The 19,499-nt window shown below is 40.7% G+C and overlaps 1 protein-coding gene across 1 annotated transcript; it reads left to right on the forward strand.

Moving 5' to 3' along the window:
• The first annotated feature begins 9,925 nt into the window (after positions 1–9,925).
• RNFT1 (ring finger protein, transmembrane 1) lies at positions 9,926–18,863 on the forward strand. The gene is made up of 9 exons (XM_084219372.1): positions 9,926–9,970; positions 11,647–12,035; positions 12,376–12,452; positions 13,040–13,140; positions 13,759–13,912; positions 15,309–15,467; positions 16,237–16,302; positions 16,687–16,788; positions 16,971–18,863. Exons 1-9 carry the CDS (start codon positions 9,966–9,968, stop codon positions 17,103–17,105), a joined length of 1,188 nt encoding a protein of 395 aa, XP_084075498.1. The 5' UTR covers positions 9,926–9,965; the 3' UTR covers positions 17,106–18,863.
• Positions 18,864–19,499: the final 636 nt, after the last annotated feature.

The raw sequence follows: 19,499 nt of genomic DNA on the forward strand, positions 1-19,499 counted from the left end.
AGATGAAGTCAAGTGGTTTGTACAGATTATTTGAGGAGTACAGGAAAATAAATCACTATTTCCTCATATATATATATATATAGAGAGAGAGATATCAGACAGACATTCTCAAGACAGAGTTACTACTTTCAGTGAAAAAATTAGCCATATTCTGGAATATTCCCTAGTAATGAAACAAAAGCCTTCTATTACAACAATAAAGTAATTTGCAAGTATTAAACACCATAAATCGAGAATACTGCAAAATATTTTACATTCCAAAGAATGTTAGGAAATATTATTGGCCCTGGATCTCTGGATCATGTGTGCAGCACTTGCTGGTTGAGGCAGGCTGTACTGAGAGTTACCAAATATTGAGTATTAAAGAGGAGGACTGGGCATCAGCCCTTGCATTTTCTCTCAGTAAAGATTAAACATCCCTTAAAATAAACAATTCAGTGCAAACCAGCGGATCTGCTATTGATTCATTCTGTTCATAAAAAGTAACAACATCGTGGTAAATTCAATCTAGTCAATGAGAAGTTTATGAGCCTAAATATATCAAAAGGGCAATGAAAGCTAATATATAGTGATTAAATAACAATCTGTGAGGAAAAGACACCCAACTTTCAATTCCAGGGCATTGGAATCATCTCCTGATGAAAAATAGGGTTTGAATTGTTTCAGAGGACACTGCAGCCATTTGCCCTTTTTAACGGCCTGGAAGTTCACAAGGCAAGATTAACTTATAATTTACCTGAAGTGGATCTCAAATAAAGTTTTTTGATTAAAATCTCCACTTCTGTGCCTCCTGGCAGTGCCAATATTGCTGGAACAGGACAACAGATGCAACACCAGCAACTCTGGAATGCACTGCCATAAACTGTAAATCAGCTTTGTCCTACTTTAATATTGGTTTAACAATAAAAAAAGAACTTGGATGTTTAATATTTAAGTAGTACAATTATCCCTTCAGAACTGAGTCCAGGAGGACCCTTCATGGGTACACAGTGTGAAACAACAATGAAGGGAATGTGGGTTTGCTCCACGAGGAGGCTTTGATTTGTAGGACCCAGCTGAAAGGTGAATTTGTGTGTGCTGAGGAGACACCCCAGGGACTCTGGAGCAGGGGAAATCTCTCCCACAGTGCCATGGACAAAACTGAACAACAGAGCTCAAACACTGCCAGAGCAGGGAGCTGTGAACAACATCCCTGACAGGGATTGTCCCCAGCTGGCCAGGCTGGTGCCTTGGTTTGGAAGCCCAGACACAAGGGTGGCTTTCTCCAGCATTGTTTTGGAAGCCAAGGTTAGAGCAAGTAAAGCCTCCCTTTCCATTCTCCTCTCCTTCCTATCTTTTGTCACTTCAGGCTGAGTGAACACTGAAAAATGTCAAGTTTTGGGAGGAACACTTTAAACATGAGCTAAGTATTGTCCCTGAACAGTAAAGCAGGAATGTTCAGATGCCAATTTTTCTGCTCTGGGGGAAGGTCAGAGAGGAAGTCCTGCACCTGCACTGCACTGCAGGGGGATTCTGAGTGCAAGTGCCCATTTCTGCCAACCTTGAGGACTCTGCTGTGCCAGCCAGGGGATGGCCAGTTTGCCTCGAGAGGAGGAGCTGTGGGTGCCATGGATGACATGGCTGGAGCACACTTGTGCAGGCACTTGTGAGGAACAAAAGCACAGAGCTATTTACTACCTCACACAGATGGGCAAGTCCACCCTGGAGATCTCTGCAGACTTGTGAAATCAGGATGACGTGTCTGGAATTCTTCCTCTCCTCTCCACTGCTGAAGTAACTCAGGCAAATGCAAGTTGGCAGCTCCTTTAAAGACTCCAATTTACCCATTTTACATAATAACTTTCAGCTGCATTAAACACAAACGCACAAAAAAACCAGGTAGCACCAACAGTGAAATCTAAATTTGGATTACTCGCAGAGGAAACACACAAAGCCTGAATGATTTTGCAATTGAATCAGAAGCAAACTGAACTAATTTTTACACTAACTGGATTGTCCGTGGGACACATCAGTCTGCACCCCAAGGGAAGTTGTAGGAGCAAAGTTCTGCACTTCCTGAGGCAGCTGAGCAATGGCAAATACATCCACACACCTCTAGACCTACTGGTTCCTCCCAAATCCAGAAAGATCCAGTCTCCTGGGGCATTATAAACCCCTTCTCAGAACAGACCTGCCAAAAGCAAAATGCAGATTTCTGTATTAAAGGATCCTCTTATTCCATAGCTCCTGTTGAGTGCATTGCTGTCCCACTCCCTGGATATTCATTTATTTGTTGCTGGGCATAAGAAAACCTGAAATCATATAACTCTCAGATTAGATTCATTTGGTATTTCAATTTCCAATCTAAATTTTTATTAACTCTTTTACTTCAGCATTGCATTTTATCATGATGAATTACTTGGAGGAATATACAATACAGAAGCTCTATGGAGTAACTGAATTCAAAAATATTTACTTAGAAACTTCCATTTATTTTTCTCCAAACTGTTAAAATGGAATGTACAGACACAGTAACAGAAATATGAGGTGACAGAAGAGAATGGGCCAGATCCTTGTGAATCCACTCCATTTTACAGGCACATAAAACTAAACTGGCCTCAGCTTGATGTAACTGATATATCTTAAAAATGAATGATAGACATAAAATGGAAAAAAGGCTGGTGAGCCAAATTTATCTTACTGGGTTTGGGTTTATTTTCTATTATTCCATTTCTATATTTTCAAAATATTCCTTAATGCTCTTTCCTTTCAGAAGGAAATGTAAGTCTATCAAAATAATATTTACAAGCTCAGCTGCAACATCCTCCATGGTAATTCAGTCTGGCTGTTTGTTGCTCTTTGTGAGGAATAGTTCTGCTTGAGCTCTCCACAGAGAAGAAAACAACTCTGTTTTCCTGATATACTTCAGATTCAAATTACTGAAGTGCAGGATGGAGAAATGAATTAGATAAAAGCATGGGAAATGTGGAATTCATACCTGGCTGCTGTGATGAGCTTGCTGGTAACTGATAAAGCTGTGAGTGTTAAAAGAACTTTAATGAGAAATTATATTGACCTAAGTGCCAGTGTTATCAGCACTACTGCGTTTAAAATAAATGAAATTTAAAAATATTTAACTTGCACTTCTTCAGCAGTGTCCACTGACAAATATTTTAGTTTAATATCTACCTCTGACTTCCATTAAAATACCTTTAGATGAGACTATCAAAAGCAATTTCCATCTTAGTTTCCTACAGTCCCATAACTTTTTGTGCTCTAATAATTAAAAACAATTCCAACTTCTTTCCTCTGTGTAACAAATTCAAAGACAGATGTAACACACATTTCTTGCTACCTCCTCTCTAAATTGACAACATTGTTTCTTTGCAGCCTTTCAGAAAGTTTCCAGCTGCAAACAACAGTGCCCAGAGCAGAGGGGCTGTTGTTCCTGGTTATTGCTGGAAAAAATCTCAAACTATAAAGTAACTCTCATGATTAAGATGAACTATCAATAATCATCTATTTTTAAGTGCAGCATCCTATAAATCCTCCTAATTAGTAAACTAGATGTCTTCTTTTTAGCAAACAATCCCCAGCCTCCCTCCTTATTTATTTCCCTGAATTCAATTATGTTTGCACCTGCTGGCCCAATCACCTAAATGACAGATTCTGGATGGAAGGGAGAAGCTGGGCCATAAACAATAATTTCATTATAGTTCAATTTAAAGGATTTGCCTGCACCTATTTTCTCTGCTTTATGAAGAATGTTGATGCTGTTTCCTCCTCTGTGGCTCTGCTCTCCTGTCAGGAGATGCAACAACACCAACAAGAATTTCACACTGCTCCCAATCCATCCTTCACTGCTGACTCCATTGGAATCCAAGCTGAGTCTCCTGGAGGGGAAGGACCATTAGGATAAAGAGGGAAGGAATGATTTCCAAGTCTAGGCTGAAAAACTGATAAAAGTAAAAAAAATATATTGTTGGTTGTTAAAAAGGACTCTTTTTAAAATAAAGGTTAGGAAATACGTCTTTAGAATACAAAAATAACAGAACTACTTCTGCCATGAAAAGCCATGGAGGAGGAACAGGTATTCCTGATGGTATTTACCTAAATCTTCCTTTAAAATCCATCTACTCCCTACTTTCCCAAAAACCTTCCTGAATGAAATTCAGTCTCTGGATGAAAAATCCTGAAAATCTGGGGAACGAATCTAAGCCATTCTCTACCTTGAAGGATTAAACAAGATAGAGATGGATCCCAAACTGGGGATGTTGAAACTCAACAACACCCAAACCATCACAGCTCTACAGATCAGGTGTTCAAAGAAACCCACATTTCCTCCCATCACCTGAAACACAGCATAACTCCAAAGTATGTTCTGAAGCTGTCACACCTTGAGTGTTAAGTCAATATCAGGCAGAATTATCAATTTGCCATATTTATCTCACAATGAATGGTAATTTGGGTGTGTGTGTAAAACTGGATTGTGTATAAATGAAAACAGCAACCAAAGGGGAGGCAAACAGGCAGCTAAAGCCCTGAGAGAGGAGCTTTGGAGAGAGGAACTGCACAGCATTTTTATGTAACACGTGGGGAAACTGTGCAGCATGGGAGTTTTGAATTTTAATTCTGCAGCTGTACTAAATCCAGTGTGTCAGACTCTGTCTGCAAGCAAGCCAGATTTAAGGAAGCACATTTTTACTGCAGCATTGGAGGCTGAAAAATGGTTAACTTGGTTAAGTTCACCAGGAGGAAGTTTATCTAGAAGTCTAAGATGAATTCCAGTTTTCCTTCAGCACTGTTTCACTGCAGAAGTAGTTCTTAGTTAAGTAGTTAAGTACTTTCCTAAGTATTCTTTCATTAATTCTTTCCATTAATGAAGAAAAACATGGCATGAGTTAGAACTCTTCAATTAAGATAATCATTATCATAAACAGATGTTTTGTTTGACAGTTTGAAGGATATGGGTGTGCTGTGATTTAGTTCAGAGATTTTAGTTCAACTGAAGACTTCCATTAAACAACCTCACCCTCATCTCTAATTGTATCAGTCACAAAATCGCCATTCTGAGGGACAGAACTGGAGATGTTTGGGTTTTTTTTTTTTTGTGACAGAAATGTAAACAAGCTGCTGAGGACTGGGGTTAAGCACAGCAGGCAGGAGCAGGGTACATGGCAGTGTGATAACACACGTGGCTTAACAAGCACCCCGTTATCTCCTCGGAGCAGACACAGGAGCTGGGCCTGGCCCTCACCCACGGGCTGCAGACAAAGGCTGGAGCAGGTTGAAAGCCATGGATCGACTTCTAATACACCTCAGCCCTGGAAATAGCACACAGCTATTGATAGAGCTGTGATGGAAATATGAAATGCACAGGGGAAAGTTTTTTCCGTGGAAATGAACTTGTCCTGGTCTTGTCAGCTATAAGGATCTAAAATTCATCTCTGCATTTCCTCCTAAACCATACAAGCCTGGCTTTGACTTAACTGGAAAAAATGGTTAAGTTAGTGCTTGCTTTCCAAAACAAAAATAATTTTCAGAGTTAGGAGTACTTTAGTTTCACTTTCTCTTCCAAATTAGCACCTGTGTCTTAAGTTTTACAGCTTAATTTTACAAACACAAGCAATTACTTTTAAATTTGGTAAGACATTTAGTCAATTTCAAGCAAAAAAAACCCTTTTCATACTTGTAAAGTGTTATAGGCATAATCTGGATAATCTTATTACATGACAAACATGGTCTGATAACACCTCCTAATAAACTAACACACCTCTGTTAAAACAAAATTTTTGTTAGAAAAGAAGAGCCCCTCATATTCTTAAGAGAATTTTAAAATATTGTCACCAAGCTAAAAACAGCAAGTAAATATTAACTCTGTGAAGTGCAAAACAAGTTTTATTGATCTGTGAGGTAAATATTGACTGAAATGAAGCAAATATTTATGTGCTGATGTTAAGGGGACGAATCCCCTTCACCAGAGCAAACAAGATTTTGCCTACTACATTTCTGGGTTTGTATTTATTCCAAAACATCTGAAAGGAGATATTTCCTTTTCCAGACATCTGCTTTTTAAAAACAAAACTGTCTTTCCTCAGTGACTAAATTAGATGTGCACCCAGAGGGCTGGAATACTGTACAACACACAGGTTTGACAAATTGCTTTCAGACAGAAAACTCACTTGACTAAAACCTGACCAGACAACAACATCCAGGACCCCTCTTTGATCCCTGAAAAGTTAAACAGAAAGTCAAATTCCATTTTATGAGTTATGTTAGAAGATTAATTTGGGTTGGAACATAAAATGCATTGCTGTATATCACACACATGGTGGGATGGCCAGGGCTGTCCTGTGCAGGGCCAGGAGTGGGACTTGGATGATCCCAGCGGGTCCCTTCCAACTCGGGATGTTCTTTGATTTAACAAGGAAAATACAGAATAATTAAGGATATAACTACTAGCAGGTACTACAAATGGAATATAAATTAACAAACCCATCTACTCCTTCCTGGTAAATCCCCTCATGTTTACACACATGAGACTCCACTGTTCAATTGAACGATTCATACGGGGATTCACACGTTCAGATGAGCAAATTAGATGAGAAAAGCCCCTTATCTTGAGAAACTTCAAAGATCCTATTGAAAATTCAGGCACCTTTAAGGACACCCATTAGAGAATACACACGTCACGATCTTTACATCTTCTGACCTAAATACCTCCGTAATGGTCTAACAGCAGCAATTAACACACACCTCCCGAAATTCCTGAACATCTGAATAATTTCTGAATCACTGGAATTAACAGATCCTCCAGTGTCACTACAAGAAAAGCCCGGTTCAGTAAACAGCTTCTCCACTTGGTCCTGATGAGCACGGGAGTCACTCCTTCCTGCAGATAAAGATAGAGGCTGAGCACCCTCCTGTGCAGGGAGCAAAAACTACAGCTGGCCTTTGTGGCTCCGCTGGCTGATTCTCATTCAAAGCTTTATCTTTGCCTAAAAAAAATAAAACAAGACTCCGGGATCTAATTCAGCAGCTTTGGGACAATTACATGACTGCACTGCAGTGGAATTACTCTCAGTTTAGAATGACTTCACAGGAATGAGCAGGCTGCTGTACACAGAGGGCTTGTAAGATTTCTGGAAACCTCGGGGAACGGGGTGATGTCATTGCAATACAAAAATATCTGCTTCGAATTCCTCACGAGTCTCCTTGACAAAGCTTAGAGGATCAGAGTTCAGCAGTGAAACTCAGCCATCACCTCAGGGGTGTTTTCAGAACTGGGCTTTATTCTCAGATACAGGAGCTGTTTTCTTGTGCTCGAAATACAAACTGAAGTCAGGGTTTGTAGAGTTGCAGGAGACAGTTTTTAAAAGATGGAGCACTCAAAGCTCAGGAAACATTCGAATTTTAAAGGTTATTTGAGCCTCTTGGCAGGACTTTCAAATCCTTCAAACAGTTTAAACTAAACTCCCTTAATTTTGCAGGTTTTCCATGCATTTTGGGTAAAATGAAGACAAACCAATAAAGCCTTTGAATATTCAGGACATTCTGCTATTCTACAGACTCTTACCAAAAGGCCCATTTTTTTTTATCATATCATTAACTAAAATTGCTTTCCCTGTATCTGAGATCAGCTCCTTTAAATTCCACCACAGATGATGCTGCACACCTCATTTTAGAGCACCAGTTCCTTCTGATGAAAAAAGGTGATACAAAAGGTGAGGATTGTAATCCCTTAACCTGCTCAGGTTTCTGCAGAGCTCCTTTAGGACACAAAATACATTCTTCTAATATTTCTGCCGATAAAACAAGCTCTCAGCAACTTCTAGGAGGGAGTAACTGTTGCTGCAGAGGTAAATACTGAGCTGCCAGGGCACCCCAGGCAGAGCTCCACAAGGATCAGAGTTTGTTCCAGAGTTTTCATGCACTGAACAACCCCAGGAAGAGCAGGTACACACTGATGGAAAGTGCTAATTGCACCAATTAAGGAGGTACCACCCGTTCCTGGGAGGATAAGAAAGTCTGGGATACTTCTGAGTGTATAAACACCTGAAAATGTGCCTGGGCACTCTGTGAAATTTATTGGCATCCTGGGAGTAGAATCCAAACTCAGATTGGTAAATTTATCACAAGGTATTCTATGACCTAACGTGTCCAATGCCCATGGGAATTTTCTGTGAATAATCTCCCAAATCTCTCTTGTGTCAGGAGTTACTAAATCCAGAGGTCATTAATGGGACTAGGAAAACATACCTGTTAAATAACAACATCTCTGAAGAGTTACACACCTTCTAATGAGCTGTGAGTTGGAGATAAATCAGCAAGCGACCTGCACGAGCAAACACCACTAATTAATAAACTGCCACGAATTATTATGAATTTCATATTTTCAGTGCATGTGGCAATGAGAAACAGTTTGAGAACAACGTGGATTTAAAGCTACATTTGTACTTTAATGCATTTTATAATTACAAAAAAGAAACAGCTGAACAAATCTTTTATATTTATACCCTTCCAAGCGATGTACAGAAGGCATGCATAATTTCCAATCATAAACCACTATTTAAAAATAAAAGATTTATAATTGCTTTTACTGATTTGAGAAGCAAATTAGGATTTTTTTTCACATTGTCCTTCATAATCCAAACACAATGTGAGTGAGTGACTGAGCAAAGAGTGGGAGAATGAACAATATGGCACAGCAGAAGCCAAACACAACAGGTTTGTGTTATCCTTGGAAGGATGGGGACATGCCCACAGAATTTTTTGAGTGCTTCCTGCCAGGCATCTGAAATCTGCATCGGTGCTGCTACTGAGCAGCATTGAGATAATTAGACACAAAAACTACACAAATGAGAAAGGTCTTCTGAGTTCAGAGGGCCTACAGGAACAGGAGGCCTGTGGGTACGTTTAATACTTAAGTATATTTGTAATAACCAGCCCAGGCTCCTTCCAATCCATGAGCCACAGCCTGAGCAGAACGCAGAGGATATGTGACCTGAACTTTCCAGTCGGGAAATTCTAGGCACAGTTTCAAAAATTAGAATGCTTTCATAAAAGTAGACCAAATTGCCTCCTCAAAACCTACCTCCAAGAGACACAGAGATGCAGCCAGTGTTTTCAGCTACTTCCTTGAAAATAAAAGAGAAGCTTTGTTGTTAGATGGTGTCACTGAACGCCAGGCCACTTAACTCTTCCAAACACTTCGTTTTCCACTTCATAACATCTACATCTAAGGGCCCATCCTTTCCCTCTCCGGGGGTTACCGACCCCACAGCATTGCTGTATTCAAACTTTGGAATTAAACCAGCATTTCTGTTCTAACTCAAAACAACACAGCAGCGATCTTCAAAGCTGCTTAGATATTAGTCCCACTTTCCGTGTGATCTGCATACCTAAACACTTTTTCTAGAAAAATATCTGAGCCAGGGAAAACAGATGCCATTTCTGGACGCAAACTAATTTATTCAAGAGCGTATTTCAAAAGAAAACCTGTATCTATTTCATTCCAAGCCTCTCCCAAGAGCTACAGCAGCATTAACTAGGGCAGCGCTTTCCTCAGGTTTCCTGGGAGGCAAAGCCAATTTCCAGACAGCAGGGCTCCCTTAATCGCCACCGACAAGTAATGACACCGCAGTACACATATACTTTTATATCCATCCCTTCATTTCCTTCCTTATTATTGCCCTCCCAGATTAATTTTAATTGAGGCTTTCAATAAAAAGCAACAGGACCCTCCCCCTCGTTTTGGCGGGGTTGAGGCTGAGGGGAGGCGCACCCTCCTCACGGGCTACGGCGGGGCGAAGGCCGCGACGTTGCCAGAGCAACGCCCAGCTCGGAGCCTTCCTCCTCCTCACTCCTCTCCTTCCTCCTTCTCCTCCCCTCACGGCTCCTCCTCTTCCTCCCCCCGCCGCGCCCTCTCCCACCCCCTCGGCCCCGGCGATGGCGGCGGGCGGCGGGCGGGAGGCGCCGGGCGCCCCATGAGGTACCGTGAGGGGAAGGGCGGGAAAGGGGCCGCCCGCCGCGTCCCCTCACGGCGCAGGGCAGGGAGGGGGACACGGGGACGCGGCTCCGGGATCACCCTTTCCTTCCCCGTGCGGCGGTCCCGGCGGTTCAAACCCACCCGGGGGGTTCCCGGGACGAGCCCTCCTGAGGAGCTCCGGGCGGTTCAAAGCCTGCCGGGGGTCCCGGCGAGGTGCGGGGGCAGCTCCCGGAGCGCGGGGAGAGCGGCGGCCCCGGGAGAGACGGGCAATGCGCCAAGGGGCCTTTCTCAACAGCCTTATTTGAGTTAATTTTTTTGTGGGGGAGAACAAAATCTGTGTACGTGCGGGAGTCTTCTCTGAAATCCCATTTAATAACTGGATGATTTGAAAGTTTGCTCGGCGCAGTGCCAGGGGCGGTGCGATCCTCCAGCTCCGGCTGTTTGAGCACCGAGCTGTCAGTTCTTGCAGAAGCCAAAACACCGACTGCAGGACAAATGAGGTGTCTTTTTTATTCCTTTCTGTGAAAGCATCTCTCAGTAACACTGTAACACTGTCCACACTAGTCATTACCCTCTCCACTTCATCGGTTTTATTCGTGTGCAAAAAAATACAGAATGAGAATTTAGGTTGTTTTGAAGTATGATGTCATCTTTGGCCGACAAAAAAAAAATAGTAGTAGGAGGAGCAGCACTTGTAAATATTAGTGAGTTCTCATATTCATGTGTTAAAGTGGTCCTACTCTTTAATGTTAACTTCTTTTTAAAGGCTAAAGAGTTTGAGGTTTGTACAAATGCATCCAGAACTTGCTGTGCAAAACCAGTTTTGCTTTGTTTCTGTATCCCCAGTGAACCTAACTGTGAAAAAAATATTTTCAAAGAGGAATCTGTAAGAGTTTGAACAGTAGGAAGAGGATTATATCAAAATTCTCAGTGTTTCAATATTACTCCCTAGTGACAAGTATTGTGTCAAATTCAGCTTCGAGGCATTCTCCAAAATCATTACTCTGATGTCACACCAGTCCAGAGAAGTTAATTTAACCCTATTTGATCCAAGTAATGACTCACAGAGAAGTGAAAAAGTGCCCAAAAGACAACCAAAAGATGCCAATGGAGAGATAAATCAGTCCTCATTTGGCTGCATTTCATTTTTCACTCTTTTAAATGCTTTAGAAAATGGGCTAACCTGGTTCTGCTCCCTTCCCCAGACAGGGTAATCTCATTAATCTCATAATGGCCCTCAGTTTTTGAGCATGCACTGGCTTTTGACTGGATGTGTCTGAGCCAGTGCTCACCAATTAATGGATGCATGGAAATGTACTCCCTGCTTCCTTCCCGTCAGTGTTTGCTCCTTTTCTGGCCCACTGCTGTTGCTATTTTTGTGAAATTATGCAGCACTTCCAAGATCTCTCCTGTACAGGCCAGTGCTGGTCTCCTGTCCAGCAGCTTTTGCTGTTCTGATTTGCACTTTAAGCTGTTCCTAAGGCAGCCAGGACACAATCTGCACATGGAGGGAAGGAAATCATTTGAATTTGGGCTCTGCTGTGGAGTGGGGGTGTGACCCACACTACAAACTCAGGCAGACCTCAGAAAATCTTCCAGTCACTCAGTACAATTTATTAGATTTTTATTTTCCTGAAACTCTTGATCTCTTTCTTTAAACCGTTTCTATCCCGCTCTAGGAGACACAAATTAGAAAAACCCCCAGGAGCAACCCCCACCATGCACCCCGACTGTGCCCATCTCCACAGCATCCCGGGCAGCGGCGGTGACTCCTGCTGCTCCTCCTCGGCCAGGCTGGCGGCAGAGAGCTCCTGCCCCGGGGATGTGCGGATCCAGCTGGGCTCCAGCGCGGCGGAATCCAGGGAGAGCGCGGCCTCCCGGGCTGCCCGGCCGGGCTCGCAGAGCCGCTCCCACGGGGAGGCAGCGGGGCCCGAGGATGCGGCTGCGGAGGCGGAGGAGCAGGGCGGCAGCTCCCTGTCCGAGCTGCGGTGCCTCCTGCAGTGGCTGCACAAGAGCCTGCCCTACCTCCTGATCCTCAGCGTCAAAGTCCTCATGCAGCACATGACTGGTAGAGTAGAACAAAACGGGCTCGGAGGGAACAGACCCTCCTCCCCTCCCCCCGGCCAAGAAATGTACTAATAACCGTGCCTGAAATGTAATTCAATTTATTTTTAGCTTTGTTTTTATTTGCTTTATTCATCAGAAAGAGAGATTTACTAAACTACATTTCAGTGGCTTCTGTTTCCTTTGCTGGCATATGTACAATGTGCTTAATTATCCTGGCTTGAGAGTCTGAGCTATTAATTCTAATTACAAAGACATATTAGAAGTGGCAGCTTTTTAACCCAGTTCAGTGATTTTTTTTTTTTTCCTTTTCATGTTTATAACTGATCCTATTTTCCTAATAGGCATTTCTCTTGGAATTGGGCTGCTAACAACTTATGCATATGCAAACAAAAGCATAGTAAATCAGGTTTTTCTCAGAGTAAGTATCACCCTATGCAACAAAATTCTTTAAGTTAAGCAAGATTTTAACAAGTTAATCCATTTTTGAAAGAAATGTGAATAGACATGTTGTTTTATTTACTTAATAATATTAGCTATCAAGATAGAAGTAAAGTCCTAATGCTTCTGTCCAGGGGAACTTCTCAGATAACAAGGTTTGCAAAATTCAAGGGGGTGGTTTTTTTCTCCCCTCTGACTTTGACTAATGAAATCACTTTTTTATAAGTTATGGATTACCTTCTTAACTGTAGTTGTGGGATGAAATAGGAGTTGACAGTTTAAATCTTCAGCTCTGTGTTCACTCCCAAAGGGAAATGTGCTGTTTCATCAGAGTGGGGTGGGTTTTGATTGTCTTTAGAAAAAACCTTGGTACACCTAGAAATTGGTAGGCTGCAAATGATAAAATCAAAGTAGTAAACTTACTGCTTTACCTTTCCATTGAGGTCTCCTATTTTGTGGGGTTTAAACCCCCTAAGATAAAGTCCTGTGGTAGACCAGGTGTTTGGGATGGATTTCAGCACTGTTCTGAGGCAAGGACTGCAATGTGTCTTTACAACCCCCTTGCAGGAACGGTGCTCCAAGTTGCAGTGCACTTGGTTACTGCTCTACCTAAGTGGATCATCTCTCCTCTTGTATTACACCTTCCACTCTCAGTCCCTGTACCACAGGTAAGTGTAGAAACACCTCCACCCCACCATGAAATACCCAGACATTCACTGGGGACACTTTATCTGCTGTTTTTCTTTAATTCTGGCATTGGTTTGTCTTTCACTTTAATCTCTATTCCTCCCCTTCTGCCAAATTTAACAGGTGCTGAACTTAAAAACAGTATGCTGGAATTTCCCAGACTCCATACTTGATTTAATGGCACGACTGTACCACAGAGAACATTCCTGGCTTTGAGTGCCAGCTCTGACCCTTGGGAATACCAAATGTGGCATCCTGGGGCTCTGTGGAGTTCATGACTCCAATTGATTTTTCCCCCTTGACCATTCTGTAGCTGCAGCCTTGGCTGGAAATCAAAGGCTAAATGCCAAACTGAGACAGCAAACTGAGCTCTGGAGGATGGGGGCTGTGATGAAGATCCAGCAAAGAAGGTTCCAGGATGGAAAACTTGTCAGAGATCCTCAGTGATCCATTTACAATGAGCAGTGCATTTTCGTAGCAAATGTTCCCCCTTGGTGTAAACCAGGCTTCCTTTTTTAATTAAACCTGCTGTGATAATCTCAGGTTACAGTTTCCTCTAAACAGGGTGCTCCAGTAACTTCTGATACTTCTTTTTGTAGCTTAATCTTCTTAAGCCCCACTGTGGATTTTATGAACTTTTGGGAGGTGCTTTGGATTGTGGGAGTCACAGACTTTATTCTGAAATTCTTCTTCATGGGCTTGAAGTGCTTTATTCTCCTGGTGCCTTCTTTTATCATGTCCTTTAAGTCCAAGGTAAGGAAACAAGCTGTAGTTTTGATTCCTTGTGAAGATTCTTTTATGGTAAAAGTAACTAATTATTAAATTCTACCCAGAGAAAATCTTTAATTAAATATGTCTGTATATAATCCACCACTACACCGTGGGCAAGAAAACCCTGTGGATTTCATGTTCTTCTCTGCTTGGTGCTAAAAAAGGTTTTCAGTCTGATCAGAAACAATTGCTTGTATTATATCATTGGATAAATGGGTTTATTTCTGTCTCCAAGTTGGGGGTTGAAGCAAACCTTTTATTTTCTGCTCTGTAGGAATGTGTACACAGGCAGTTGGCCTGGAGCAGCTGGAGCACAGCAAATTTTGCACATGCTCAACAAGAACTGTCAAGATTTTAAGATCTGCACATGCATACAGCTGTTTTTTCTGTCTCTTCAAAAATAATCCTGAATTTTCTTTGTTGTTAATAAACTTAAGGAATATTTGTGTTAGATCAAGGAATCTGATGCATAGCTTAATTTCTCAAATCAGTGAGGTTTAATAATTTTCTCAGAAGCTTACACTCACTGGTGGTGTATTTATTTTTATCTGCTTCCCAAGGTGAGGCAGGCAAAACCAATTACATTTTATCTTAAAATTGCAATTACTAGTGCTGGTTCAGAAAAAAGAAATTAGCAAGTACAGTTTGATGTGGTAGCATTTGAACAGGGTGTTTTGGGACGTTTTTATCTCTCTAATGTACCAGAACAAGTTCTTCTGAGGTACAACTGCCTTCTCTAAATACTGATTTTAATCAAGATCTCTGGGGTTTTTTTTCTACAGTGATGTAACATGCAAAAAATTTACTGAAAAACCAACTATGGCTAAACTAGAGAAAGAATCTGGTCAATAGTGGCAAATTGTGGCATTATCCAGTGTACATTATAGAAAGAGTTACAAATACAATTTTAAGAAAAACTTAATTTATTTCCTTAAAAGCTAAGCTAAATATTTATGATTACACATGTGCACACACAGTGTACATGTAATGAGCCTTATTCTCACTTTCTAACCCTGAGTGCAGGACACAACTCTGCCTTATGACAAGTTGATCCCTGTGACCAAATTTGTGTTATTCTCCTTGTTCATGTAACTTTACTTTTTTTAATGCTTATGAAATGAAGTCTGACAACCTTGTTAAGTAGGTAGGCATCTGCCAAGCCATCCTAATTCAGCCTATAATTTGATTTTCTGCAGTCCAGCAGTCAATTCTGTTACTGTTACAGACTCATCCTCTGCTCTTTTTTTGTGTGCTTCACATTTAATTGTTTCATTAAGAGAAGAAGCTACTCCAAAGAATAACAATGCATCTTTTCTGTGTATTTTGCAAATCCTTGGAGTTTTAAATCTTGAGCTATTCCTTTGCATGTCTTGCTTAGGGCTACTGGTACATGCTGTTAGAAGAACTCTGCCAGTATTACCGTATGTTTGTCCCCATACCAGTTTGGTTCCGTTACCTCATGGCCCATGGGGAGCTGGACACTGCACTAGGATGGACCCTTGGCATTCTGCTGGGCCTTCTCTACCTCATCCTCAAGGTATGCAAGCTTTAGACTCTTCTCAGATTTTATATAGAATTCTCCAGTGGTTTTCTGCAGGAATAATCAGTGGAGGGTTACAGACACAACACATTTCTGAACCTCTGAGCTCACTGCCAAGGTGCTTCAGTTGGACTGCTGCAGCCTCCCAGGAGAACTGGCTCAGGACTGAAAATCATCTTTATCTAGCAATGGATTGGGATTGCAAAGCAAAAGACTCAGCTACCATGGGTCTGCTCACATCAGACAAAGAACCTGCAAAAATAAAGATAAAATTACAGCTAAAAGAGTCACCATTTTCCAGGAAACTAAATTTTCTCTGCTGGAGTGTCCTGTGTGATGCTAAACAAGTGAACCATCTTCCTACTGGCTCTCTGCTCCTCTCCTAAGAGCTCATCTGCCCCAAATGTAACCAGTTTGGCTTTAAAAATGACCAACACTTCACATGCTCTGGTACTTTAATTCCAGGACTAAAGACCATTGCAAGTATGATAATAATGCTGATATATTTGCACTCCAATGCTTCATTTCAGAACCTCAGCACCCTTAAAAACCAGACCCCCACTAGGAAAAACTTCAGCCTAAATTCTTCATTTGGTTACATTTCAAATATTTAAAATAGGGTCAGGCTGAACTATTGCTGTGCTTATGTGACTGCCAACATCCAACTAGCGATGAGACTTCCAGTGTTGGAATCAAAAGCTTGGGAGCTTTTTAGTTCACAGTGAAAAAATACTAAGCATATCTCAAGTTTTCTTTCCCATTTCAGCTTTTGAGCTTTTTTGGACAATGGAGAAACTTCAGGCAGGTCTTACGGATATTTTTTACACGCCCAGTGAGTACTGAATTCTCTTATGACAAAATCATAACCCCAGTTCACATGAAAATCCTTCTGGAAATTCCTCATTCCCATTCTTTGTATTGTTTTAGCAATAAACAAATGCATTTTTAAATGAACCCCTGTATACTCATTCTCCCATTTCACAGTCTGAGTTCCTTGACTGAATGATACTGGTGTCACATGAACAACAACAAAATCACCCACAAAAAAAAATCTGCACATCCCTTCAGATAAAAGGACTCTGTTCCTTTAGATTAGGGATTTAAGTTTCCCTGACACAGCAACCCTTATTCCAAATTCCTTTCTGTCCTGGTATTTGGGTGTGGCTTTTTCATCTACCTCCAAATTAATATTTGCTGCAAATCCTTTGTTTTCCAGCACTATGGGGTGCCAGCCAGCAAGAGACAGTGCTCTGAATCTGATGATATTTGTTCCATTTGCCAAGCTGAATTTCAGAAGCCTATTCTGCTGATCTGTCAGGTAATACACATAATCCCAATTATTTTTATTTTTAAATTAAAGAATATTGTAAAATACTGTTACACAAGACAACATAAAATTAGATGAGTGTATGTTTGATGATTATTTTTAGAAATCTGACTGTGCAAATAATATAAATTGAAGAGCTTAGAAGCTCTAAGTTGTCATTCTTGTCATTCCAGCACACATTTTGTGAAGAATGCATCTCTTTATGGTTTAATAGAGAAAAAACCTGTCCACTCTGCAGAACTGTTATTTCAGACCATGTTAACAAGTGGAAGGATGGAGCCACATCTATGCATCTCCAGATTTTCTAAAGCTTGTCAAACAACTTGGGTTCCAGTTTGTTTGTTTGTTCACACTAAGATTTTTCAGTTTACTGCAGATTAAACTGTAGGTGGCACAAGGAAGGAGTTTCCAAATTCCACATACCATGTATTTAAAACAGTGCAGAAAATGGCAACTTGACCTTTTCTAAGTAGAGAAAACTTTTCAGAATGAATGCAGAAACAGCCAGCATTGCTTCTCTTGTGATTCTCATAGGAAACAGTCAAATCCTTGAAATGTGCTGCATTACTTCTTAATTCAACATTTTCTTTTAGAAGTTCACTAAACTGTTCCAGACTGTACTAAACTGTTTTTATCCTTCTAACACAACTCAAGCCAAAAGGTCAGCCTGCTGATTTTATTAAGATTATGAGCAGATTTTATACTCTGGACTGCAGTGAGAATTAGAGCTGCTTGTCACTCTTGGCATTAAAGATCTTTAATGCTTGCCCAGTAAATGAGAGAAATGAGCTTTTTAATGCACCTGGAACAGCAACTATTTCTCACTGCAGCTGTAGATAAGCACAAGAATAAGATACTTCCCCTTTAGGTTCTTGTAGGGCTTCTAATGGATCCTTGGCTTAATCTTTTGGCTTTAAACCAACCATTGATGTTAGTTTTTTACTTAGCATTTTATAAAGCTGGTATTTTTAAAAGAAATCTTTAATACTATATTTTTGTCATAATAGGAGCCAGATTTTCTTACAGGGGAGAATCTATTTTATACTCTATTTGCAATTTGTAGTTTGCATAAAAATCAGAGAGAATAAATGCATTTGAATTGATTTGTTTGGTGCATGTTGAATAAAAGAAGATTCCTTATTGTTTTGGTATTAACTCATGTAAGCACATAACAGCTGCTCACTGCCAGGTATATTTTTCTGGTTGAAGAAAACAAAAACCCTTTAAATGTTACAAGTTATTCATGATTTTTTATGTTATTTCTAGCACTAACTTCTGTGTAACCTCACTTTCTTCCCTGATTTTCTTTTTTCACTTTGCTATTCAGATCAGACTGAAAACATAACTCAAATGATTCTGTTACAGGAAAGTTACATTGTGTTACCATTAACTCGAGCTTCTCTTGCCTGAAGACATTTAGGAAACTTGTAAATTCAGGGAAAACAATTTAAGAGTGAAACACACACTTGAATACCCTAAAGGTACAGCTGCAAGGGCAGAATCCAGCATTCAGAATAAAAATCTAATGAGATGGAAGATTCAAGCTAGGAAATATCATTACATCTGGCCTGTAAAGCTCAAGATTATTTTATGGAGCAGAACAAAGTGTTGGTGCTTTCAGTCAACCCTGATCCTTTGGTCTTTGTTTACAACATTGTAGGAACAACTGCAGTGAGATGGGTCAAAAACTGGGACCAGGGAACAATTTCAATTCTTTCTCTCTTTCTGTTGACTTTTCTATCCAAACCAAGTAATATTAACAAACCTGTTTTATGAAAAAAACAAGAATAAAAAAGAGATGTTGGTCAACTCATTTAGATTTCCACTTCATCAATCAAACAAGTTATTCTCATCTTAGTTAGAGACAGGGAAAAAACTGAGCACCTGACTTCCAGGAATGGCATCCTCTGTGATCCAGAAACTCCTCCTGATCCAGGCCAGCAGCTCTGACTCTGCAGGGACACACAAGGTGACAAATGACAACCAACAGCCACTTTCTAAGAGCCCAAGAACCCAGGGGAAAGTACCAGAAGGAATTTCTCTTGGGTCTTTATTTCTGAGGGAACTCCTGCTCCATTTCCTATCAGAATTCTCAGGAAAGACAATGATTTACATTTCCTGTTATACTTAGGGCCTACCTACTTCCTAAAATAAAAACAGATAGGTCACTTGGATGAACATATGTTTAAATTTGCATTTAGTTGCTATTCACATCCACCTTATTTAGCTCTTGAGGATATTGAGCTGCAGTAAACTGAGAGATGAAAACCAGGACAGGGATTACCTTTGTTTCTGCTAAGGCAGCTCAAGGATGTTCTTGCAGACAGCTACAGATGGATTTAGTCTAGGAAAGAGCAACTGGAGAAGTTCATATATGGGACCTGCACACAAGGATTTGCAGGAAAAATATTCAAGTAATTTGCTTTGTTCTTAATGATTTCTCCTTTGGATGAAGTGAACTGGGAAAATGAAACAAACAGCAATGTGCCTGCTGTAGAGACAGAATTTAAATAAACCAACCAAACCCCAAACATCTGCCCTAAAACCACAACAGCCTCCTCAATGTTTGATGCACTTTTTGATTAACACTGAGAGCAGGATGGGAGTTAATACTGAAAAGAGAAAGACCCAAAATAAACTTCAACTGTACACTTAGAGTGGACTCAAATATGAAATGTTTTCCAGCAGTTCAGCTTTTAAAC

Source organism: Fringilla coelebs (assembly GCF_963513975.1).
Source record: "Fringilla coelebs genome assembly, chromosome: 20".
In the NCBI taxonomy this organism is placed as follows: Eukaryota; Metazoa; Chordata; class Aves; order Passeriformes; family Fringillidae; genus Fringilla; species Fringilla coelebs.

Excerpts from the sequence above, each read along its gene's own strand:
- RNFT1 (XM_084219372.1), top strand. Across the intron at positions 13,141-13,758 it reads TCTCAGTCCCTGTACCACAG|CTTAATCTTCTTAAGCCCCA; the intron begins GTAAGTGTAGAA and ends TTCTTTTTGTAG. Across the intron at positions 15,468-16,236 it reads TTCTCTACCTCATCCTCAAG|CTTTTGAGCTTTTTTGGACA; the intron begins GTATGCAAGCTT and ends TTCCCATTTCAG.